The sequence below is a fragment of the Vicia villosa genome, linkage group LG3 (genome assembly GCF_029867415.1).
Source record: "Vicia villosa cultivar HV-30 ecotype Madison, WI linkage group LG3, Vvil1.0, whole genome shotgun sequence".
In the NCBI taxonomy this organism is placed as follows: Eukaryota; Viridiplantae; Streptophyta; class Magnoliopsida; order Fabales; family Fabaceae; genus Vicia; species Vicia villosa.
This window is the reverse complement of record NC_081182.1, coordinates 44353648-44376179: the sequence shown is the minus strand read 5'-3', so window position 1 is coordinate 44376179 and position 22532 is coordinate 44353648. Positions and strand designations below refer to the sequence as shown.

At 34.4% G+C, this 22532-nt stretch overlaps 2 protein-coding genes across 12 annotated transcripts; one reads left to right on the top strand and one right to left on the bottom strand.

Moving 5' to 3' along the window:
• Positions 1–6543: 6543 nt before the first annotated feature.
• LOC131661206 (uncharacterized) lies at positions 6544–11924 on the bottom strand. The gene is made up of 8 exons (XM_058930661.1): positions 11125–11924; positions 10033–10109; positions 9748–9916; positions 9143–9231; positions 8882–9046; positions 8687–8764; positions 8009–8112; positions 6544–7334 (listed from the first exon to the last, which is right to left on the bottom strand). Exons 1-8 carry the CDS (start codon positions 11465–11467, stop codon positions 7229–7231), a joined length of 1131 nt encoding a protein of 376 aa, XP_058786644.1. The 5' UTR covers positions 11468–11924; the 3' UTR covers positions 6544–7228.
• Positions 11925–12299: 375 nt separating this feature from the next.
• Positions 12300–17203, top strand: LOC131661204 (glutamine synthetase nodule isozyme-like). Of its 11 annotated transcripts, none has more exons than XR_009301144.1 (10): positions 12309–12672; positions 13487–13858; positions 13934–14040; positions 14405–14492; positions 14652–14747; positions 14877–14951; positions 15090–15143; positions 15233–15430; positions 15772–15953; positions 16033–17191. XR_009301144.1 is itself a non-coding variant. In XM_058930658.1 (8 exons), the coding sequence occupies exons 1-8, from the start codon at positions 13586–13588 to the stop codon at positions 15889–15891; spliced, it is 1011 nt and encodes a 336-aa protein (XP_058786641.1). In that variant the 5' UTR covers positions 12305–13585; the 3' UTR covers positions 15892–17203. The 11 variants fall into 11 exon arrangements, 3 of the variants coding, with proteins under 3 accessions (XP_058786641.1, XP_058786643.1, XP_058786642.1); XR_009301143.1 differs by having other exon boundaries at positions 12309–12752; XR_009301142.1 differs by having other exon boundaries at positions 12309–12840.
• The last annotated feature ends 5329 nt before the right edge of the window (positions 17204–22532 follow it).

The following is a 22532-nucleotide window of genomic DNA, read 5'->3' as shown; positions in this document are numbered from 1 at the left end:
GCGTGTTTTGGTTTTTAATTTTTAGTAATAAAGGCTACTAAAGCGCTTCTGAAAAGCGCTCTCATAGCCTGGTCTATACCAGCGCTTTTGACAAAAAGCGCTCTCATTAAACACCCCTACCAGAGCGCTTTTGAAAAGCGCTTTCGTTCCCCCCACGTTCCCCCCACCTACCAGAGCGCTTTTGTAAAGCGCTTTCGTACCCCCCACCTACCAGAGCGCTTTTGAAAAGCGCTCTCACAACCCCCCCCTACCAGAGCGCTTCTTAAAAGCGCTTTCATACCCCCCCACTATTAGAGCGCTTTTTTAGCGTGTTTTTTAATTTTGTCTTTAGCGAAGCCTATGCCAGCGCTTTTCCTAAAAGCGCTTTCGTAGGGGTGCTGCTAAAAGCCAAATTTGGCGTAGTGTCAAACAAAATTTTTATTTGAAACTTTTATAAAAAATTTCTTTGTAAAAATTTTTTTCACAAAATTTGGTAACTGTTATGAAATTAACAAAAATAATACAGAGATGAAGTAGAGGAAGTAAGAGAGAAAGTGGTATTTTATTATCTTCTTTAAGAAGTATTATCTACATTGCAAAGTGGACCTTATTTATAGGACATTAGGAAGATGAAAAATCATAACCTTACTATACCACTTAATAGGGAATATGAAGATTGAAGATTAGAATACATATGGACATCCACAATAATATTTATTCATAACACTCCCCCTTGGATGTCCATTGAGGATATGCCTCGTTAAAACCTTACTAAAAAAACCCAGTGGAAAAAATTCTAGTGAAGGAAAAAGAGTACAATATCGTTTGAATATGAATTGCCTCGTTAAAAACCTTACCAGGAAAACCCAGTGGGATAAAACCATGGTGAAGGGAAAAAGAGTGCAAAACATATGTATTTCTCCCCCTCATGCATACATTTATATGTGAGACGGTATTCTTCATAGTCATTGGTGCCATGATTTGTTTTATAGATCTCCACGAAATGGTTGTACCATCACATGTAAACAAATAACCTCTTTCTGATCTACCATTGTGAGAATCTGACAAGTAACCTGCATCACTAAGATAGCGAAGTATATGTTTGACCGCTTTCCAATTTATTTGTGTAGGTGAATAATTATATCTTACTTATAGATTGACCATAAATGATATATCATGATGTGTATAATTAGTAAGGTGCATTAGTACTCAATTGCACTGAGATATGGTACTTCAGGACCAAGCAATTTTCATCCTTTTCTCGAGGCCTAAAAAGATCTTTCTCCATATCTAATGATCTAACAACCATATTGGAGTAGGCAACATGTGACATTTGTCCATATAGAATCATTTCAACACTTTTCTATATAACCTTATTGATGTACAAATATTCTTTTGTCTACATGCTCAATTTGCAAACCTAGACATATTTTGTCTTTTCTAGAACCTTCATCTTAAACTCTTTATTTAAGCAATTTATAGCTTTTGGAAGCTCTTCAAGAGTTTCAATAATACTTATGTCATCCACATAGACAACTATTATTGCAAATACTTTTTCACACCATTTTATGAAAATACAAGGTCAAATTGAGTTATTTGTATATCCACCCTTTAATAAATATTCACTGTGGTGATTATACCACATGCGTCCAGATTGTTTCAACCCATAGAGAAACATGTTCAATTTGATGGAGTAGTTTTCTCGAGATCCAAAATTCTGTGCCTCCAGTATATTGAACCTTTCAGGAAGTTTTATGTAAATGTCACTATTAAGTGAACCATATAAATAATATGTCATAACATCCATCATGTTCGAATTAAGCCCTTCATGTGTTACAAGGCTAATTAATTATCAAAAATCGATTAAATCTACTACAGGTGAATATGTTCTATCAAAATCAATCATAGGTCTTTGTGAAAATTATTGAGCAATAAATCAAACTTTATATCATTCTTATTTTTCTTTTTCACAAAAACTCGTTTATATCCAATTAGTTTCACACCTTGAGGTGCTCAGACTACAGGACCAAAAGTGAGTCACTTGTAAAGTGAGTTTAATTCTTATTCAATTGAATATATTTATTTTGGTCAATTCTCACTTAGTCTAAAATCTTTAATAGACTTTGACTCATGATCTTCGTTATCATTTATCACTTTTAGCACTATATTGTATAAAAAGACATTGTCAATATTGACTTTATTTGGTTATATCAATTTCGGTTCCATTTCATTTCATCCATGACATAATTTATCGAGATCTCTTAATTTCATATTTCAAGTACTTGATTTGTTCTTCTGGAACTGAAAAATTAAATTAGGTCAAAGTGCTCTTAGCATTTTCATATCCTCACTTGGGTCATCTTTAGTTTCTTTTCTTAGTAGAGGACTTTTAACATTGGAACCGACTTTCATACCACGCTTCAGGCGCAACAACAACTCATTTGGAATATTATATTATCCAATAGGAGAATCCACTTTAAGTGTAGTATTATCAGCTGATAATTTATTTCATAAACTTTTCAAATGAATTATATTTTGAACTTTTGGTTCATATTGATTTGTACGAGGATCATGACAACAATTTATTTTAAATTGTTCATTTGAACTTCTTGTTCATGATTTCAGTTGTTCATTTGAACTTCTTGTTCAAGATTTCAACTACTTATTCCCTCCCCCTAATATTGGGAAAATTAATTTATCAAGTGATAATCAGCCTATTGGACTGCAATCAAGTATTTAATTATTTTCTCAAATTATGTCCTCAAAATTGAGATTCATATTAATTATATTTTTCCAATATTCTTTCATGACTCATCTTAATGTATTATATTGGAGCAATTGGAATATACACAACACATCTAAGTGTTCACTAAGATGTGAAGTATTAGAATAAATTAGGGAGGACTAAGATAGAGTATCTTGTTGGCTTAATGCGAATAAATATATTAATATCATACTTTGGGTGTTTCATATATATAATTTAGAATTGATGATCTCATAAGTATCAACCATATAATTAACTTTAGACGTCTAAAGAATGGATCTTCGGGTCCATTTTTTTTATGAACATATATTACATGATATTCAATATCAATTTTAATAATATATGTGATACTTATACAGGAATTTCTAAAAAATCCATAAAACAAGATCTTAGTCTAATTAGTTGAGAAAATAATTTCACAAACTTCTGGTTGTGAGTAGAGACATGCATGATATTTTAGTCGATGCAACAGTTAATGTCATAAAAACACAATTTCTCAAATTTTTATTTTCCTTTAGAAACACACAAAAATTTACTGGATTGAAGAAACTTCTGATTCTTCAATACAAATTATTCGCATCATATTATATCCAAGATGACTCAACCGGTTTTACCAACAACACATTTAAGTGTAATTTTTAAACTACTAGTTTACAATGATATGTGCTTAAATTGCACTAATATAAGTGTAATACAAGCCCGAGGAAAAATCCGGTAGCTTTTCTATTATATATTTTATGTCCAAATTCATTTGTGTAATACAAAGATATTCAATACCTCCAGTATAATTCATGTGAATTATCTATGACGAAAATATTTGGCAAGACATAAAGAGAACACACAAAAAGGAAATATAAAGGATTAAAGTTCATTCGAATCTCGACTCTATCAAAATATGAGCTTACTTTCGTGTGCCTTTAAGATGGACTAACAAATGTCATCCATACACTATACTTGTAAAAAGAAAAAAAAATATAATTAAGATTTGTATGAGAAATCGAAGCACTATTATAACAAATTTAAAATATGTAGCAACTTTAGACTATTGATATATTCTTTAATAGATTGCAATGTTTTAATTCTCTTGTTAAAATATCAATATTTAGAAATAATGTGAATAAAAAAATTGTATCCACAAACATTGATCATCCTAATAATATCTCATGATTTAACACTTTAATCATACACATGCATATGAACATATTATCATATAATTATCAAAATCATACAAAATCATATCACTAAAATTATATCATCATATATATAGATGAAATATATAAACTTATAATTCTAATTATGAAATAATTTATACTCAAACCAATTTAATAAGTTTTTAACATAGTCAAATGCTAGAAATTTACAATAATCTAAAAATATAGTTATCCTTCTGGGGTGTGTTAGAGTCACTCATGTCATTCTTCTGGAATGACAAACATTTTATGAGTATATTACAAGTTTTTTTTTACATTGAAACATACAAATTTCTTTGTGAAATCCTTCTAGAATACTTCACTATTATTGATCCAATCCATCTAGAATTCGATAATATAGATGATGCAATCATTTTTCAAATTTTTAACATAACAGATGCAATCCTTCTGGGATATGTTATTAGTATAGATGCAATCCTTCTGGGATATGTTATTAGTATAGATGCAATCCTTCCGGGATTCATTAATATCATGATGAAATTCTTCTAATATTATAGATACAACATTGTAAGGTGTGAGAAATCCTTATTTTAAAACTTTAACTCTTCGAGAATTATATATCAAAAATGATCTTCGTAGTGAAAAAAAGAAACCTTTATTTGCATAATCCTTCTAGGAAGCTAAAAAAACTCTTCAAAGTCATGTCACAAATATTCACATCGATTAAGAAAAATAATTCTTTAAGCAATCCTCCTAAGATATCTTAACATTAGTTTAAGAGAGATTTTTTTGTGTGTAGTTCTTCAGGAACTCAATCACAATCACAAATATATTTTTTTATAATTCTTCAGGAACTCAATCACATTTTGTAGTTCTTTAGGAACTATATAACAAATTAATACTATCTTTAATGGATATTTGTTAAATTCTTCAGGAACTATATAACAAACACGTTGTTTTGTAATCCTTCAGATATTATTGATAATTTAATAAGATATAATATCAAAATTCAACACAGATAATGAGAAAGTAAAACAATAAAATAATTAACTAATATTACCTCTAACAGTTAGGACTTCAATTTTTTTTCAAGTTTGGTAGAGCTTCGTGTTGATAACGTGTTATGAAATTAACAAAAATAATACAGAGATGAAGTAGAGGAAGTAAGAGAGAAAATGGTATTTTATTATCTTCTTCAAGAAGTATTATCTACATTGCAAAGTGGACCTTATTTATAGGACATTAGGAAGGTGAAAAATCATAACCTTACTATACCACTTAATAGGGAATATGAAGATTGAAGATTAGAATACATATGGACATCCACAATAATATTTATTCATAACAGTAACACTATAAAAATCATTTTTAAAAAAAGCCAAAACAAACGAGCCCTTATTCTATTGATGAAAAGATTTTTTTTTTAATTTATTGAATAATTAATATATTTTTAATTTTTTTTAATTTATCTTACTTTTTTAAAAATGCATGCATTCAATGCATTAAAAATGCACTGGAAATTGAAATCATAACTTTTATAAATAATATTTTATTTATTTAGTATGCTTAAATTTATATAAATAAATAATCTCAAAAAATTTATGCTATTAGGTAAACTCAGATAAATCAATACAAACAAATTTTAGTATTATTGAATTTTTAGCTTTTTAATTTATAGAAACATTGATTGAATTGCTTATTAACATATTTTTAAATAAAATAGACTTTTACGTAGACTAGTAGATCAATCAGACTTTCAAATAGGTCAAATTAAACCTAAAAATAAAGTTGTGACAAACTACCGACCTACTTAAACTTTAATATTTTTAGTAGGGTAGACTTAGACTTGACCAAATTTAATTGGGCCAAGCCTTTTCTCACCCCTAATCATAACCCTGAATTAGTAAGTCCACTTTGAGTGTCAAAACTAAAATAAGATGTAGGAGCTCTATATAGGACTTATTGCAGTGATATTAAATATGCAATTACACACAAAAAAAACGGCAAAAGTAAAACTAGGTATAGGAACAGTGAACCAGGGAGAAAATACATGTATATAGTAAACTGAAGGAAAGAAAGAAATGGACATATGAGAGAGAGGAGGGGGGTGGGGGGAGAACTCCCACCAAGAAAAAGGTGATGACTAAAGTCATACATGCAAAGATGAATGTGGCAGTTTTGGTGGGCAGGAGTCAAAAGTTTGAGTGATGAAATGGGGGAAAGGAGGGATATGCAATGACCCACAATGCCACAGTGGGGAGCAGCAGCCAGACCACCAAATGGACCACATTATTAAGATATCAATATTCAAAAGTTTAATCTTTTGCTGATTCTCTTTACATTTTATTTTCAGGAGGATTACTACTTTTGCTTAATCATCTTAACATTCCCTTCTTCCTTCTCTTAGTGTTTACATTCTATAAGCCCCATTGTAAGCACATAGAATAACATAATTGATGATTGATAGTGGTTTGAAAAAGAACAAGAAAAACAAAGTGCTTCAAAATTCAACTCATTTCCAATTATCACCACAAAAGACTCGACACCTACATAATATTTTGAATCCAATGTGAAAAAACTGAATCAATTGTGTTATCTAGACACAAAAACAAATGTATTCCAACATAGGAGTGAACATGAACATTAGATCCAACTAGAGAGAAACATGACCCGAAAAGAGAGAAAATAAAATAAAAGCCTAAAATCATATACATTGATGTAAAATTGTGTCAACTTTGTTTCTTCTCAAATTGAACTTGAGAGAACTAAACTTTCTTAGTGATTGTTTTTGAGTAAAAGTATTTTCGTGTTACAGAACTGAGTCAAATGAATTTTAGATTGACAAAATTTTGTGTCAATTAAAAGTAATTCTATTGTTCCGTTAAATCAGCTCAGTTGGTAGCTGTGCATGGACATTAGATACAGGGTCACTTCATCTTTAAAGATTGAACTCAAGCCACTATACTACGTGGAAAAAAAATCTATTAAATATGGAAACACTTAACTCAATAATAGATTACGTATATACCTAACTTAGCCGATGACCAATGTTTACCGAGTGAATCAATATAAGGAACAATTATGTCCAAAATGTCTAATTGAAAAAGAAAAAGAAAATATCTCTACAGTTTTCTTGAGGAGAGATAATATAAGGGTAGAAGAAAATTTAAAAATATAAATTTTAATTGCCATAAATGTTTTTTTCTTTATTATTATTTTCTTCAATATCAATTCCATGGAATCCATTCATGGAAAATAATTACCAAACCAAAGCACTAACATGATATTTGGTAGGCTGATTTTAGCTTAAAAATATGATTCAAGCCAAGCAAGATCAAAACAGCTGAAAAAACAAACTTGTTGATCCATCTCCAAAGGTCCGCAGATCAGCATGTTTTACCGATGTCCTGCATAACGGGCAAGTCCATTCTCTCTCAAACCTGGAAAATGAATTGGTAAAAGACATGAGATGAAAAGATAATTTTGAGCAAATCTGTAATATATGTTCTATAATATAGAGGGTTGGTGAAAGCAAAACATGCCACAGAATCATAGTTCTATAGTTTGGGGAAATCTCATCTTCTGGTGCAGATAAGGCCGTGAATATCTCTCCCTAATACCCTATTCTCATGTTCCATACAATTATTATCCAAACTTAACAATGCAAGACTTAGATAATAATGAAAAGTATAAAGAAAGAAATCGAAAACTATCAAGAGGCAGAATCCAAGTGTAATAAACAGTCTGAGGATGCATAATAAGCAAGAGTTTCAACTTTTATAAGTAAATGAACATAAATATTCATGTAACACATTTCCATAGTCTGAATTTATTTCGAATGAAAGTATTATACGCCACTGAAAAACCTAGCAAAGATATGCTAATTTTTGAAGTATCAAGATGTAAACAATTACCTTATATCAACAAAGTTTAAACAAGCATATGTACAACCGCTATGATAATTAATAGAGGCGGCTTATGGGATATACTCTAGACTGGTAGCGTACACCCCAAAAAATCCTCTGTTATTTCTAAAACACTATAGTTATTTGTTCTAAATAAGCTGTATGTTTGCAATTTCAAGGGTCTAAACACAATGAAATTATGAACTGACCATTCAGATACACACTCCTCGCAGAACATGTGTTTACAGCACAACAGGATAGGATCATGCATCTTCTCTTGGCATATAGCGCAAAGATCACCAGCAGCACTTACCTGCATTTAGATACTCAACTTAGAATCACTAATAAAAAAGGCCAGTGAAAAAAAGTCTTCGATTATACAAATACTGGTATATACATTATACAAAGTTGTTCGTTAACCAATCATTTAGAAAATATATTAGAAAAACACACTCCAACAATAAAAACCAATGCAAATGCAAAATTTATCCGATGTAGGCATCCTGGTTGGTGAGATGAGGGACATAGACAAAGTTCTAACCAAACTGGTGTCATGAGGTACTGTATTCTGTAGTGAATGCAAGCATATACCACATCCTTTTTTACTATAATCTTAGACAGATGCATTAATTTATCTACTCTTAACTTCAATTAAATATACAATTCTTTACCTTTTGCATCTAAAATTTGTAAATCCAATTTTAAATATTTTTGTAGATTTTACATGGCTTAATAAATGTAAGAAATTTGTATATCCAATTTTAAATATTTTTGTAGATTTTATGCATTAATAAATGTAAGAAAGCTGCAATGTCCAAGCAACAAAACGGCATCAATAATAATTGCAATTATTCATAACCAGATTCAATCATTTTCAGAATAATTACCTGTTCTGTTGTGGCATAAACCCCATAATGAACTTCCTTTCTTGACATCGCTTTTAAAGCACGAATGAAACATTGGACCTAATAAACATATAAAAGGTTAAAGAAAATGGAAAATTTTTAGGGTCATTAGTCATGCACAAACATCTTTATATACAGCATAAGTAGGAAAGCCAATTTTAAAGAATGAAAGCTTACTTTCTCAATTGCAGATGTTAGCTTGAATGTTATATACAATCCTGTGATCAATGATGAGAAGAGACTTCCAAAGTCCTTGTTAAAGAAAAATCGGTACCAAACTGGTGTTGGCAAGAAAGCACGATATAACAGCAGTGTGTACTCAACCAGAGTTAACATTTGAGCCTTAAAACAGTTTAAAACACTTTCAGATGGCTGCAGCAGGAAATTATACTCTAAAATTACAGACTTGTTTTGAAAAGCAAGTGAACTACTCCTAACCTGTCGACGGAAGTTATGGCATCTGCCATTTTTGTAGTAAAGCAGCAACAAACACTTGAAAGCCATTGTCGCTTGCCGCACCAAAATGTCTGAAAACCAATGAATATTATGATCAGGGATACCAACCAGTTTTTTTCCCCAACAGAATCAGAATAATTGTATGCCACAAAAAACACCAATATCAAGAATAGACAAAAGACCCTTTTTGCAACAGAAGTATAAAAAAATATACTCAGTTTTAGTCTTATCCAACTGACTAAATACAAAAGAGAATGTCACTCTTCTCCATCCACACCCATGATATACTTTAAATGATACAAATCTCTCAAAATAGAAATAAATTATGAAATGAAAACAAAAAGGAAAGGTTGTCATTCATCATTATTAATCAAACAAATAACCCTTCTATTATGCTGACACTTAAAAGCACCTAGTATATTTATCAAGTATTTGACAATTGACCCAAAACTGCATAATTTTTTGCTAAGCAGATTGCTTTCTATATCAATCACAAACTATTAACATATATTTATGTCACTAAGTCTGATAATGCAAATAAACGGTCTAGTGCAAACAAATGATAACAATATACAATGAATCCATACCATTAACCAAAATGATGAATATTGCATGCCAGAAAGGTGGTGTTGCTTTTGGTGGAAACAAGGCCAGTGGAAGTAAAATATCATCATTCCGATACCACCAGTAAATGCATGTCACATACAGCATGAAGGAAAAAGCGACACCAAGAAGAATAGAAACTTTCTGATCTCCCTGCAAAACAGAACTTGAACTGAGTCTCTCTAACTGTTTTGGCGTGTTTTTATGAAGTAGACGCTTCATTTGGAAATAAAAATTCTAAATGACTTGCAAAATTATGGGCATAGTACCTTTAGAGCAGTCTGTTTCTTAACAATTTCATTTGACTTGAACATTACAGCTGATACAGTGATTGTGACAAAGAAACCTGCAAGTTTTGATACACAAATATCACAAAGTTAAGTTGGGAGCGATGAGGTGGATGGGTTGGATTGGGGGGCGGATTTAGAGTTGGAGTGGTACAGAGCATATTGTCTCAACTCCCCCACTAACATAACACGCTAACTACTGACATTATTTTGTTCAGAAAAAATGGCCAAGGAATAAAATCATAAGAAACTGAAACTAAATAAATTATAAATGAGAAGCAATTTACTATGCCCTTAGACCCTAAAATCAATTAAGAAATTAATTCAATACAAATTACAGTTAAAAAACAAACGATGTTGTTTATTACCCCCTTTTCAGAAGGAATGAAGAATTAGCAAAGAAGAAGAAAAGATACACCCAATTCACAGGGAACATAGATAGCATGGTAGCACCTAATATAGTCTTGTTCATTAAGTAAGCCTTAGATATCATCAAGTAAGGATCATTAAAGAAACACAAGGCATCAGTATAGTATCTTAATCAACTCTAAAATCTCATCGTTACATTTCTAGTTCGGGACAAATCCAATCCAATTCCCTTACAAAGGAGAGGCGCCTCCAACTCTAAGTACGAGAAATAGTAAACAAAAACCGAGCACAACACAACAAAGTTCTCAGAAATCATTCCACACGATATTTTCTTATGATCAACCCTCTTCGTCACACAGTTGAAAACCACACAGCTCATACAGGCATTACTTCGATCAGAATTAACATAAAACATGTAAAAAAGTCAGCAAAACCGAAAACTACTTCAAACAAAATGGATAGCACACATGTTAGTTAATACAAATAACAGTTTCCATCACTCCAAATGGCAAGCTATATGAAGGCAAAAACAAGCCAAACAAGCACACACAGTATCTCTTAAAAGTGAGCAACAAAAGGAAATTTGTTCAGCCTGTGATTAAAGTATATACTCTATACTAGCATCGAATTACTCCATATTAAACACTTCAATCCAAACCAATATGCAGGAGAATATGAAGACAACATAAGACAAGAAACTGATACCTTGCAAATGCTGGCGAATCAAAACAACCAACAACAAGAGGGAGAAAGGAAGAATCTGTTCAACAAGCTTCACAATCCGCTGAAAATCAATCCTCGAGTGACTGGAGGAGCCACCCCTACCACCACCGCCACCACCGACAACATCGGCCAAAGACACAAGAGGAACCCTCTCCTCCGCTATAGCACGGCGAGCCTCCTCGGACAACACCAAACCACGGCCACCAATCACCTCATTACAGCTCAATTCCTCAACCCGATCTCCCTCTCCACCGTTTCCGATCACAACTTCCTCGTATCCAGAACCAGAATTAGCCCGTAACCGAATGCTCGTACAAGGAATCATGATCACGGGCTCAGAAGAATCACCACGAGAGAAAATTGGACACAGTGATGCTATTTACACCTCCAGAAAATAACGATAACGGTGGTAATGATTCTGATACCATCATGTTGCAGCAACACAAGAAATTTGAAACCCTAATTTATTTGAAAATTTCCCTTTTCTGTTAGTTTTTTTTTTTTTTGCAATTACGTTTTTTTTTTTCTTTTCTTTGACTCGAAGGAAAAGATATGTATTTTTTTTTTAACAATGCAATAAATAGCGATAGAGAAGGGAAAAGAAAAGGGGAATGTGTGAAAGAGGAAAAGATAATTTGGTAGTTGATGACAGAATTTAACGTTAAACCAGTGACGGTGGAACAACCAGAAGGAGATAAGAAAAGTCAAAGTCATGAAGTTCATGGGTTTGTTTTACTTTTTATTGTTCTTGTCTGTGTAACTGTATATCAGTTTGATGTTTGGGCGTGATGAGGAGATAATGCTTCATCTGTAAAGTTACGCGCTTTTATTTGTTTAACTAACACAAATTCCAACTCTTGTATTAGATTTACTGTAAATTTACTGTAAATACTCAGTTTTTCATTATTTTTAGTTTTTTTACATTTAAAAAGGTTTAACTATAGGATGAGGGTTCAATTAAATTTAAAATAGATTAACTATTGGATGAGGGTTCAATTAAATCTGTCACGGGTGAAACCTCTTAAAATAATCTTAAGATTAATTGAATGTCTAATATAAAAAAAAAATAGAATATGTAAAATCAATTGTAGGTAATTTTTTTTCAACATTGTGGTACGATATTCGTACTTTTCGTAAGAAATTTTTTCTACTTAAATGTTGTCTAAATGTTGTCTGGTTTCTGTTTCTACTTTGCAAGTTTTTCTTCTTCACCACTATCACAACATATCTTTCTCCTTGTTCACTGCACCTTCCTCTTCTTCATCACCGCCGCAACATAACTTTCTCTTTGTTGTAAAAGATATTCTCCACTGCAACACAACCTATTTAACACTGTGAGAACCACCACTGCAATACAGTTTTATCACCGACACGAGATCCACCGCCGCAACATAACTTATTTACTGCTCCGAGACCCACCACTGCGACACGGCCTATCTACCGTCGCGAGAACCACCGTTGCAACACAACCTATTTATTACTGCGAGAGCCACTTCACTCATAGTCTTGCCGCCGTCACTGCCACTTGAAGTAGTTCTTTTTTTTTTTTTTACAAAACTTCTAATTTTCAATCTTATTTATTCAAATTCTCGATAATCAAATTTTAATTGGTGAGTTTTCACTTCTTCAAATTTTCTTTGATTGGTTTTATGCTTGCAGCATCAATGAAGCTAATATTGTTACCAAACTCAATTTTAGGTCATTTTCTTGTTGAATTGTTTACGACACTTGTTTGATGTAATTTTCAAGGACCACCTCCATATTTCCCGAATTTGAGTTTGTTCTTCTGAGTGAAGCTTGTAGTCATAAGTATGATGTTTGTGCTCTTTTGTCTGTGAGTGTTGAACCAATTATATATGTGTTTATTTATTGAGAGTATTTAAAATTTTTTCCAAGACTGTATCTTGCGAAATAATTTTAGTAACTTGGTATTGCTTCATATATGTTAAATATTGCTCCTCAATATAGCCTATGTTGTTTTGATTTGTCTGCTCGGATTTTCCAATAATAACCTGTTGTAAATAGGTGACTTTGGCTCTTCACTTGTTAATTTTTGAGCCAACCATGAATGGGTTTGTTTGTAGAATATTTGTTGATGTGCTTATGAAGTTTTGTTCTTCTGAAGTTATTATTTGGTTAGCAAAGACTGCTTGAGTATACTTATTAGTAATATTTGTTATGAAAATAACATGGATGGCATATTTGGTGTAAGAAATAGAGAAAGAATATCGGTACCATTTGTCGAATAGTTATAGGTGGTATGGAGGTAAAAGGAGAAAATTTTAAATATTCGTATTTGTGTACTTTAGCACTTATGTTAAAACTATGTTATTTATTGTGATAGGGACTAGGAGACGTGTCAACGGAAACAGATGAGACTACTGTTGATGATATTAGTGCTAAGGATGGAGAGTCTATTGAAAATACTATAAATATTGATAGTATGAAGGATATTCTTAGTATGGACCTGAAAAGACTAAGTCCCCATGAGACAAGAAAAATTCACTTTTCAAGTCTGGACATGGCTTATGCGTTCTACAACCAGTATGCTAAAATGAACGGGTTTGCAATTTGCAGGAGCAAGATCCTTCGAAGCAAGAAAGGAGAAATATTACAACGGGCATTTGTTTGTCACAGACAGGGTTTTAGGGATTTGATTGAAAACATACCACATGCCATTTTTAAGGATCCATTCAGAAGGGGTAACCATATCTTGGTAAGTATTTTTTTAAAACTTTTTTAATGAACCGTGATTGTTTAATTTATTAATTACTTATTTAATTGAATTTAGGTTATGTGTGATGCATACACTCCTGCTGGAGAACCAATTCCCAGTAACAAAAGACACGCAGCTGCCAAGGTTTTCAGCCATCCTGATGTTGTTGCTGAGGAAACATGGTAACTTTTAGTTGCATTTTTTCATAGAAACATACACTTGGGATTACGATTTATTTATTTATTTATTTATTAAAATTATTATCGATGTCAATGTGTCAATGTCGATGTCGGTCGTGTCCAATTTTCGTGTCTGAGTCCCTACTTCATAAATAGTACTCCCTCTGGTCCCATTTATAAGAAAAGATTCTCTTTTTAGATACATTGAATATATAATGTATCTGGACAGCACTGTCCAGATACATTATATATTCAATGTATCTAAAAAGAGAATATTTTCTTATAAATGGGACCAGAGGTAGTAATAACCTATTTGCCTGTTGTTTATTTTGTTCTGATCAACAGTTGGTGTATGATTTGTGATTAGGTATGGTATTAAACAAGAATACACCTTGTTGCAGAAAGACATCAATTGGCCTCTTGGTTGGCCAGCTGGTGGTTATCCTGGACCTCATGTCAAACCTCACTTTCATTCATCATTACTGTTTTTTATTTTAAGATTCCCAAATTAAGCTTGTCTTTTGGTGATTTTTCTATTGTCATTGGTTACATCATTTCTAATTTAATTACTTGCTTAATATGGACCATAATATTAAGGTATTGGTGCTGACAAGGCTTTTAGTCATGACATTTTTTATGCTCATTGCAAAGCCTGTCTTTTTGCCGGCATCAACATCAGTGGAATCAATGGAGAAGTGATGCTTGGTCAGGTATGTTGGAGATATCTATGCACTTGGTTTACCCTATTATGATGAAGTTGATACATGTAGCCGATTATGTTCAGTGAAACAAGACTTGATTATCGGTTATTGTAATCTATTATTTTTTTTCTAATGTAGTGGGAATTCCAAGTTGGTCCATCAGTTGGTATCTCTGCTGGGGACGAGATATGGGTTGCTCGTTACACTTTGGAGGTAGGTAGCACAGGACTATTGATTAGTGTTTCTTTCACCACTCGCCATTCTCACCAACAAATCTTTTTGACTTTTTATTGAATGAGATTACCTTACCTTACTTTCTCCAACTAACTTTCTTTGTGTCTGTTCCAATAGATAATCATTGAGGTTGCTGATTTAGTTCTTATCTTTGACCCTAAACCAGTTAAGGTTTGCTATTTTCAACCCTTTAGTAGTTTATTTATTTATATAAGTTAATTGAATTGGTGTTGACTTTGTTATTTGGTTACAAAAACTAGGGTGATTGGAATGGTGTTGGTGCTCACACAAACTATAGCACCAAGTCTATGAGAGAAGAAGGTGGATATGAAATCATCAAGAAAGCAATTGAGAAGCTTAGGAAGAGGCACGCCAAGCACATTACTGCTTGTGGAGAAGGCAAAGAGCGCCGATTGACAGGGAAACATGAAACAACTGACATTAATACCTTCTCATGGGTAAGAAAAAAAATACTTCTTTTGCTAAATTGTGATTAGTTTATTTAGGAAATTTATAATCTATTATTAACATTTGGTATTTAGACTTATTTGGTTTTGAATTACAAATACAACAATTTCCATTAAAGTTGTCTATCATTAATTTGTTGTTTGAGCTTATTTGGTTTTGTCTCATACATTTTGTCTACTCTTTCTCCAATCAATGTTTCAGCCAATTCATCAAAATATCTTCTACATAGTCATTTCTTTGCTTCTCTCTCTCTCTCTCTCTCTCTCTCTCTCTCTATATATATATATATATATATATATATATATATATATATATATATATATATATATAGTTGCAATTGCCAAATCACATGAACTTTTTCTGTATCGCAGTTGAAAATAAGAATTCATTGGATAGTTCAATAGGAAAAAAAAGGAATTTGGATCTCTTCGTAAAACCCCGACAAATCTAGTTGTTCTTGAAGGTGACTGCTAAGATACTGGTGGTGATGGAGGGGAGTTGGATTCTTATCTGGTATTTTAATCAATTGGAGTTGTTAATATAACAGTGTTTGTATAATTTTGGTGACTAATGATATGATGAATTGTTGCAGCTGTCTACCACAGACTTGTACCTATATTTTATTTTATTGGACGCGTCTGATGTTGTTGCAGTTAATTAGTATATGAAGGGGGAAAGTTGGTACGACATATAATGGTACTAACAGAGCAACCTCAACTCGTGAGGCTTTCTTTCTCCTAGACGTTCTAGTGGAGATGCTCATAAATCGATTGCGAAGATTCAGTTTGCTAATATCGTGTTCTCTCCTAAAAATATTAATTTTGAAGACAACGAAGCTCGGCTAAGTCCTACGGCCTCTGCTGGTTTTGTAACACTTCAATACTTGTCATACTTTTATTTTGTTTAGAAATGAAGGTTGTGATAAGGAAGGGTTGTCTTCAGGTCCCGATTATATGGTAGAAGTTGTTGTTCATGTCAAGAGTTAGAGGGGCATACTTTAGTTAGTGTAGTATCCTTGGGAGTGGTCAGTGATATGGTTGCATTTGTTTTGAAGTGGTTGCATCTTAGCCTTGGATTTATCGCATAGTTGCTTTTCAGCTAAGGTTTTTCGTGCATGTGGTGCATTCACGCTTGGTTCTTTGCTTGAGGCGTTTCTTATCGATAGCTTTGATTTGGTTGTGTGTAGAATCCTGTTTATCAATGTTTGTATGTATTTGAGTAGCTGTGATTAATTTTGGGGTTGGATTAGCTTGGGTGGAGTTTTTGTCATATAGTAGTATGAATGTAACATATTGTAAATTATAAATTGAAATTGTCTTTAATATTACTTTTATATACAATACTTTAATAGACATATCTATGCTAATAAACTAACAAATTTTCTTAACATTCATGACCCATTTTCTTCAGACGAACAGTGTTGAAGCGTGTGTTCAGTAAGGTAGACTGGAAAAAATTGATATCACTGGAATAGAAAATTAACTTCTAAAACTATCATTCTTGACTAGTTCTACCTTATAAGAGTTCATTGAAGTAGCCTAAATTTTCCTAAATTGAAATCGGCGAAAGTATGACAATCGGGCTACAGTAACAACTCTACACTAACATATGACATTAATTACTAAAATTTCCAACATTTTTGATATCCAGGAGACCTCTTGGAAGTGGCTAAAATCAAAGGTTGGGGAATCATGTTGTTATAATGTATTCCCCAACCTTAAACCTTCCACCTCCCGCAACATGAACATCTATCACAACACGCACCGCATAAATCATTATAATGCATTAGCTTGGTCGCTTCACTCCAGTAACATACCATACATGTCACCGTATTCACCTGACATCATCAGAAAGCCTTGCAACCCAAGCAATCCTTTTTAAGCTCCAAGCTTTATTTGACATCATTATAAAGCCTAGTCTCGCCTAAAACAACATTTTGAAACCCAGTCTCTCCTGGAACAACATTTTAAAGCCCAGCCTTGCCTGACCCATCATATGCAACTTTAGCCTTGCCTAGCAAACTATCTCAAAGCCCAACATCGTTTTGTATATATCAAGACCCAATGTAACTCAGCACCTCTATCAATATCAATCACTCCTTTCAACTAGTAATTGGTATCATCGCATGACATGCATAACCTCATGGATCATATAATCAAAGATAAGCATCTCATACATGTGTAGCAAAACCATGCATAATATAACCACCAACACATATGTTGCGACTGATTTTCTCCCCAACAGAGTATTTCAGTCAATCTACATATAACCCCAACCCTTTTGGCACCTCTCAGAAAAAATAATACAATTAGCATATTACATAATATGCATGATCTCTTGCATTTCATAATCAGAACACTAATGCATCACATATAATATACACCTGATTTCTTTTGCGACTGATCTATTTCCTAAGCAGAATACTTCAGTCAATCATCAGAAAACTAGTGATATTTATAGATAAGAACTATCTTAGCCCTCACAACTAAGGTCTTCCCCAACAAAATCAAGGATATTTCCAGCCTCGTGAGAGTTATTTGTCTGGTCTACCCCAACAGATCATTCCCCCAGTGGAGTCACCACAACTCCTGTTTATCAGATCACATGTAGGAAACACTATCTATACCAATACTGTAAACACCTTCAAAGTATATTCTTCAAATATACTTAGAATCCCTAGCAAGTCACTATATTTTTTTCAGTATCATCAACCTTCCTTCAGTTTCATCAGACTTTCTTTAGTCATCAGATTTTCATCAGACATCAAATTTATTTTTCTTGTTTACGTCAGACATCAGATTTATTTTTCCTGTTTACAATAGACATCAGATTTATTTCCTGTACTCTATCAAGCCAACATTTGATACCATTTCATCAGACATCAAATTTATTTTTCTTATTTACATCATACATCAAATTTATTTTTTCTATACGACATCAAGCAATCGTTTGACACCATTTCATCAAACATCAGATTTATTTCCCTGTTACGATATCAAGCGGTCATTTGATACCATTTCATGAATCACTAAATTTAATTTTCCTATTACGGTATAAAGCGGGCATTAGATACCATTTCATCAGTCATTAGATTTATTTTTCTGTTACAGTATTAAGCGAGCGTTTGATATCATTTCATCAATCATTAGATTTATTTTACTGTTACAGTATCAAATAGATGTTTGATATCATTTCATCAGTCATCAAGTTTATTTTCATGTTACCGTATCAAGCAGGCACTTATTATACTTTCATTAGTCATCAGATTTAATTTTCTTATTATGGTATCTAGCGAGCATTTTATATCATTTCATCAGTCATCAGATTTATTTTCCTGTTACAGTATCAAGCGGGCTTTTGATACCATTTCATCAGATATGAGATTTATTTTCTCTGTTACGGTATTAAGCGGATGTTTGATACCATTTCATCAGACATCAGATTTATTTCTCCTATTACGGTGTCTAGAGAACACTTGATACCCTTTCATCAGACATTCAATTTATTTTTTCTGTACGGTATCAGGCGATCGTTTGATACCATTTCATCAGACATCAGATTTATTTCCTGCACGATATCAAGCAGACGTTTGATACAATTTCATCAGACATCGAATTTATTTTTCCTGTTTACATCACACATCAGATATATTTTTCCTGCACGGTATCAAGCGATCATTTGATACCATTTCATCAGACCTCAAATTTATTCTTCCTATACGGTTTCAAACGATCGTTTGATACCATTTCATTAGAAATCAAATTTATTTTTCAGTTACATCAAACATCAGATTTATTTTCCCTGCACGGTATCAAACGATCGTTTGATATCATTTCACCAGACATCAAATTTATTTTTCCTGTATTATATCAGTAATCTTTTGATACCATTTAATTAGACATCCGATTTATTGTTCCTATTACGATATCAAGCAGGAAGTTTGGTACCATTTTATCAGACATCAGGTTTATTTTTCCTGTTACCGTATCAAGCGAACATTTGATACCATTTCATTAGACATCAGATTTATTTCCTGCACATTATCAAACGGACGTTTGATGATACCATTTCATCAGACATCATATTTATCTTTCTTGTTTACATTAGACATCAGATTTACTCTTCATGTACGGTATCAAGTGATCGTTGATACCATTTCATCAAACATCAGATTTATTTTTCCTACCCGGTGTCAAGAAATCATTTGATACCATTTCATCACTCATCAGACTTATTTTTCCTGTACGGTATCAAGCGATCGTTTGATACCATTTCATCAGAAATCATATTTATTTTTCCAGTACGGTATTAAGCGGTTGTTTGATACCATTTCATCAAAAATTAGATTTATTTTTTTTTCTTACATCAGACATCTGATTTATTTTTCTGTGCTGTATCAAATGATCGTTTGATGCCAATTCATCAGACATCAGATTTATTTTTCCTTTTACATCAGACATCTTATTTATTTTTTGTGTATGGTATCAAGTGATCATTTGATACTATTTTATCAGAAACCAAATTTATTGTTTATGTATGGTATCAAGCGATCAATTGATACCATTTCATCTGACATCCGGTTTATTTTTTCTGTTACATCAGACATCTTGTACGGTATCAAGTGATTGTTTGATACCATTACATCAGACATCGTATTTATTTTTCATGTACGATATCAAGCGGATGTTTGATATCATCCATGGGAAAGATGAACCGCTCCGGGCCTATATAGAAAGATTCAACAAAGAGGCCGTCCAGGTGTCCACTACGGCCCACATGAAGAAATTCATGCTCGAACGAGGTCTCCGGCCTCGCTCCGATTTCGCCAAAGCTTTCGGGATTGAAACGTCGCCCACACTGGACGCGTTCTTCCTCAAGGCCTAGGCGTATATCCAGTACGAGGAAAAGGAGGCCGCTCATGCCGCCCGCAATTCCAGGCACGAAGAGGGTACCAAGGGTGCCCGTCAGGACGAGTCTCGTCGAGGGTCGGACAAAAAGAAAGAGGACAAAGGTCGCGACCCTAAGGATTATAAGGGTCCGCCGGGGAAATTCTGAGAATACACGCCACTGAATGCCTCCAGAGAGCGCATCTTGACAGAATGCGCCAATGCTGAGTTCTAAACGGGTAAAGTCCGTTTTCCAAAATCTGTGCCCGCCAGGCCGAACATGGACAAGTCCAAATACTACCGCTTCCACAAAGGCCACGGGCACAACACCGAGGACTGCATTCACTTGAAAGACGCAATAGAAATACTGATCATGGAGGGGCACCTGAAACAGTATGCCAAGAAACAAGAGGCCGCACAGGAGAGTAAACCAAAAGCTGAAGACAAGCCCGCCGACGATACGCCCACCATTTAGGTGGCTTTGAGTATCACAAGGCCAGAGGATATCTACCTTCCTGACTGGGCCAAGATCCCCCACAACCTTTCTCCACATAGCCCCTGGGAACTCTTCCCTTCAGCTATGGTCATTTTAGGAGGGGGGTTCAGCAAACTCACGGTCGTATCTGTCAAACAAAAGTTTGACGAACTGATATCGGCCAGTTCGGGCAAAACCGCAACATTGGACATCACCAGAAGCGGCTCATCCCCCATTGCGTTTCATCAAAAAGAACTGTCAGGTGGCGCCTCCAATGCCACCATACCTCTTCTCATCCGGGCACGAATGGCCAACTTCGACGTCCGTCGAATCTTAATAGATCAGGGGAGTTTGGTGGACATCATGTACTCCCAACTATTCAAAACATTACAGTTGGACGACCGTCACATCACACCATACGTGGGATCTCATCTTCAAGGCTTCAACGGCACAGTCACCAAGCCTTGGGGATTCGTCGAACTAATTGTCTCGGTCGGCAACGCAGAGACTGCTCAGGCCGTCAAAGTCCAATTCCTTGTCATCGACTGCCCATCAATCTACCAGTGCATCCTGGGGAGACCTACTCTGGCAGAACTAATAGCGGTCCCCTCCACGGTCCACCTAAAACTCAAGTACTACACGGCGAAGGGACAGGTGGCCACCCTCCACGGTGACATTGAAGCCGCTCGAAGATGCTTCGAAGCCTCGGCCAAAGGACTCAGCTCGATAAAGGCTGCGCCACATCCCCAGGACAAGTCCTCTACCTGCGTCATCCCGGAAGCTCCAAAGCCTCTTCCTCGCATCGACACCGTGGACCTGTACAACAGGTTCTGCGGAGACACAAGCATCAAAGAAAGTACAGCAAGAGCCTCCGACGAGAGCCTAAGGCCGATACCAGACGGGGACTTCGAACTGGTACCACTGGGAGAAGATCCGACCAGAGGGGTCAAGATCGGCATCAATCTGCCCGACTTGGCCAGGAAGCAGCTAAAAGCCTGCCTCCGAGAGAATGCCGACCTGTTCACCTGGAGCGCAGCCGAGATACCCGGCCTAGATCCCGACGTAGCCTGCCACCACTCACCATTGACCCGACCAGCAAGGCCATCGCTCAAAGAAGGAAGAAGCAGTCCCCGGAAAAAATGGTCGCGGCTGAACTAGCTGTTAGGGACCTCCTAGAGGCCAATTTCATATCGGAGGCCAAGTATACAACTTGGCTCTCCAATGTTGTACTTGTGAAAAAATCTAATGGAAAATGGCACACGTGCATTTACTACACCGATCTTAATAGGGCTTGCCCTAAAGATGCTTATCCTTTGTCGAACATAGATAAACTAGTAGATAATTCCGTCGGTTTTAAATTACTATCGTTTATGGATGCATATTCTGGATATAATCAAATACCCATGTCTAAAACGGACAAAAAATTCACTGCTTTCATGACCGAATCGGGCAACTATTACTACAACGTAATGCCCTTCGGCCTTAAAAGTGCTGGGGCCACATACCAGCAAATGATGAATAAAGTATTCCGAGCAGAAATAGGCGATATGCTCGAAGTATACATGGACGATATGATCGTCAAGTCACAAGTGGAGACCGACCATGCACTCCATCTCAAAAAGGTTTTCGAACAAGCCCGGAAGTGCAAAATGAGGTTTAACCCCGAAAAATGCACGTTCGGAGTTCAGGCCGGAAAATTCCTCGGTTTCTACTTGACAGAAAGAGGAATCG

Coding starts and splice junctions, on each gene's coding strand:
- LOC131661206 (XM_058930661.1), bottom strand. CDS start 11,467: ATGATTCCTTGTACGAGCATTCGGTTACGGGCTAATTCTGGTTCTGGA. Junction 8,113..8,686: donor TTTATGCCACAACAGAACAG/GTAATTATTCTG, acceptor ATCTAAATGCAG/GTAAGTGCTGCTGGTGATCT. Junction 7,335..8,008: donor GAGGAGTGTGTATCTGAATG/GTCAGTTCATAA, acceptor TTCATTTTCCAG/GTTTGAGAGAGAATGGACTT.
- LOC131661204 (XM_058930658.1), top strand. CDS start 13,586: ATGAAGGATATTCTTAGTATGGACCTGAAAAGACTAAGTCCCCATGAG. Junction 13,859..13,933: donor GAAGGGGTAACCATATCTTG/GTAAGTATTTTT, acceptor AATTGAATTTAG/GTTATGTGTGATGCATACAC. Junction 14,748..14,876: donor GAGAAGTGATGCTTGGTCAG/GTATGTTGGAGA, acceptor TTTCTAATGTAG/TGGGAATTCCAAGTTGGTCC.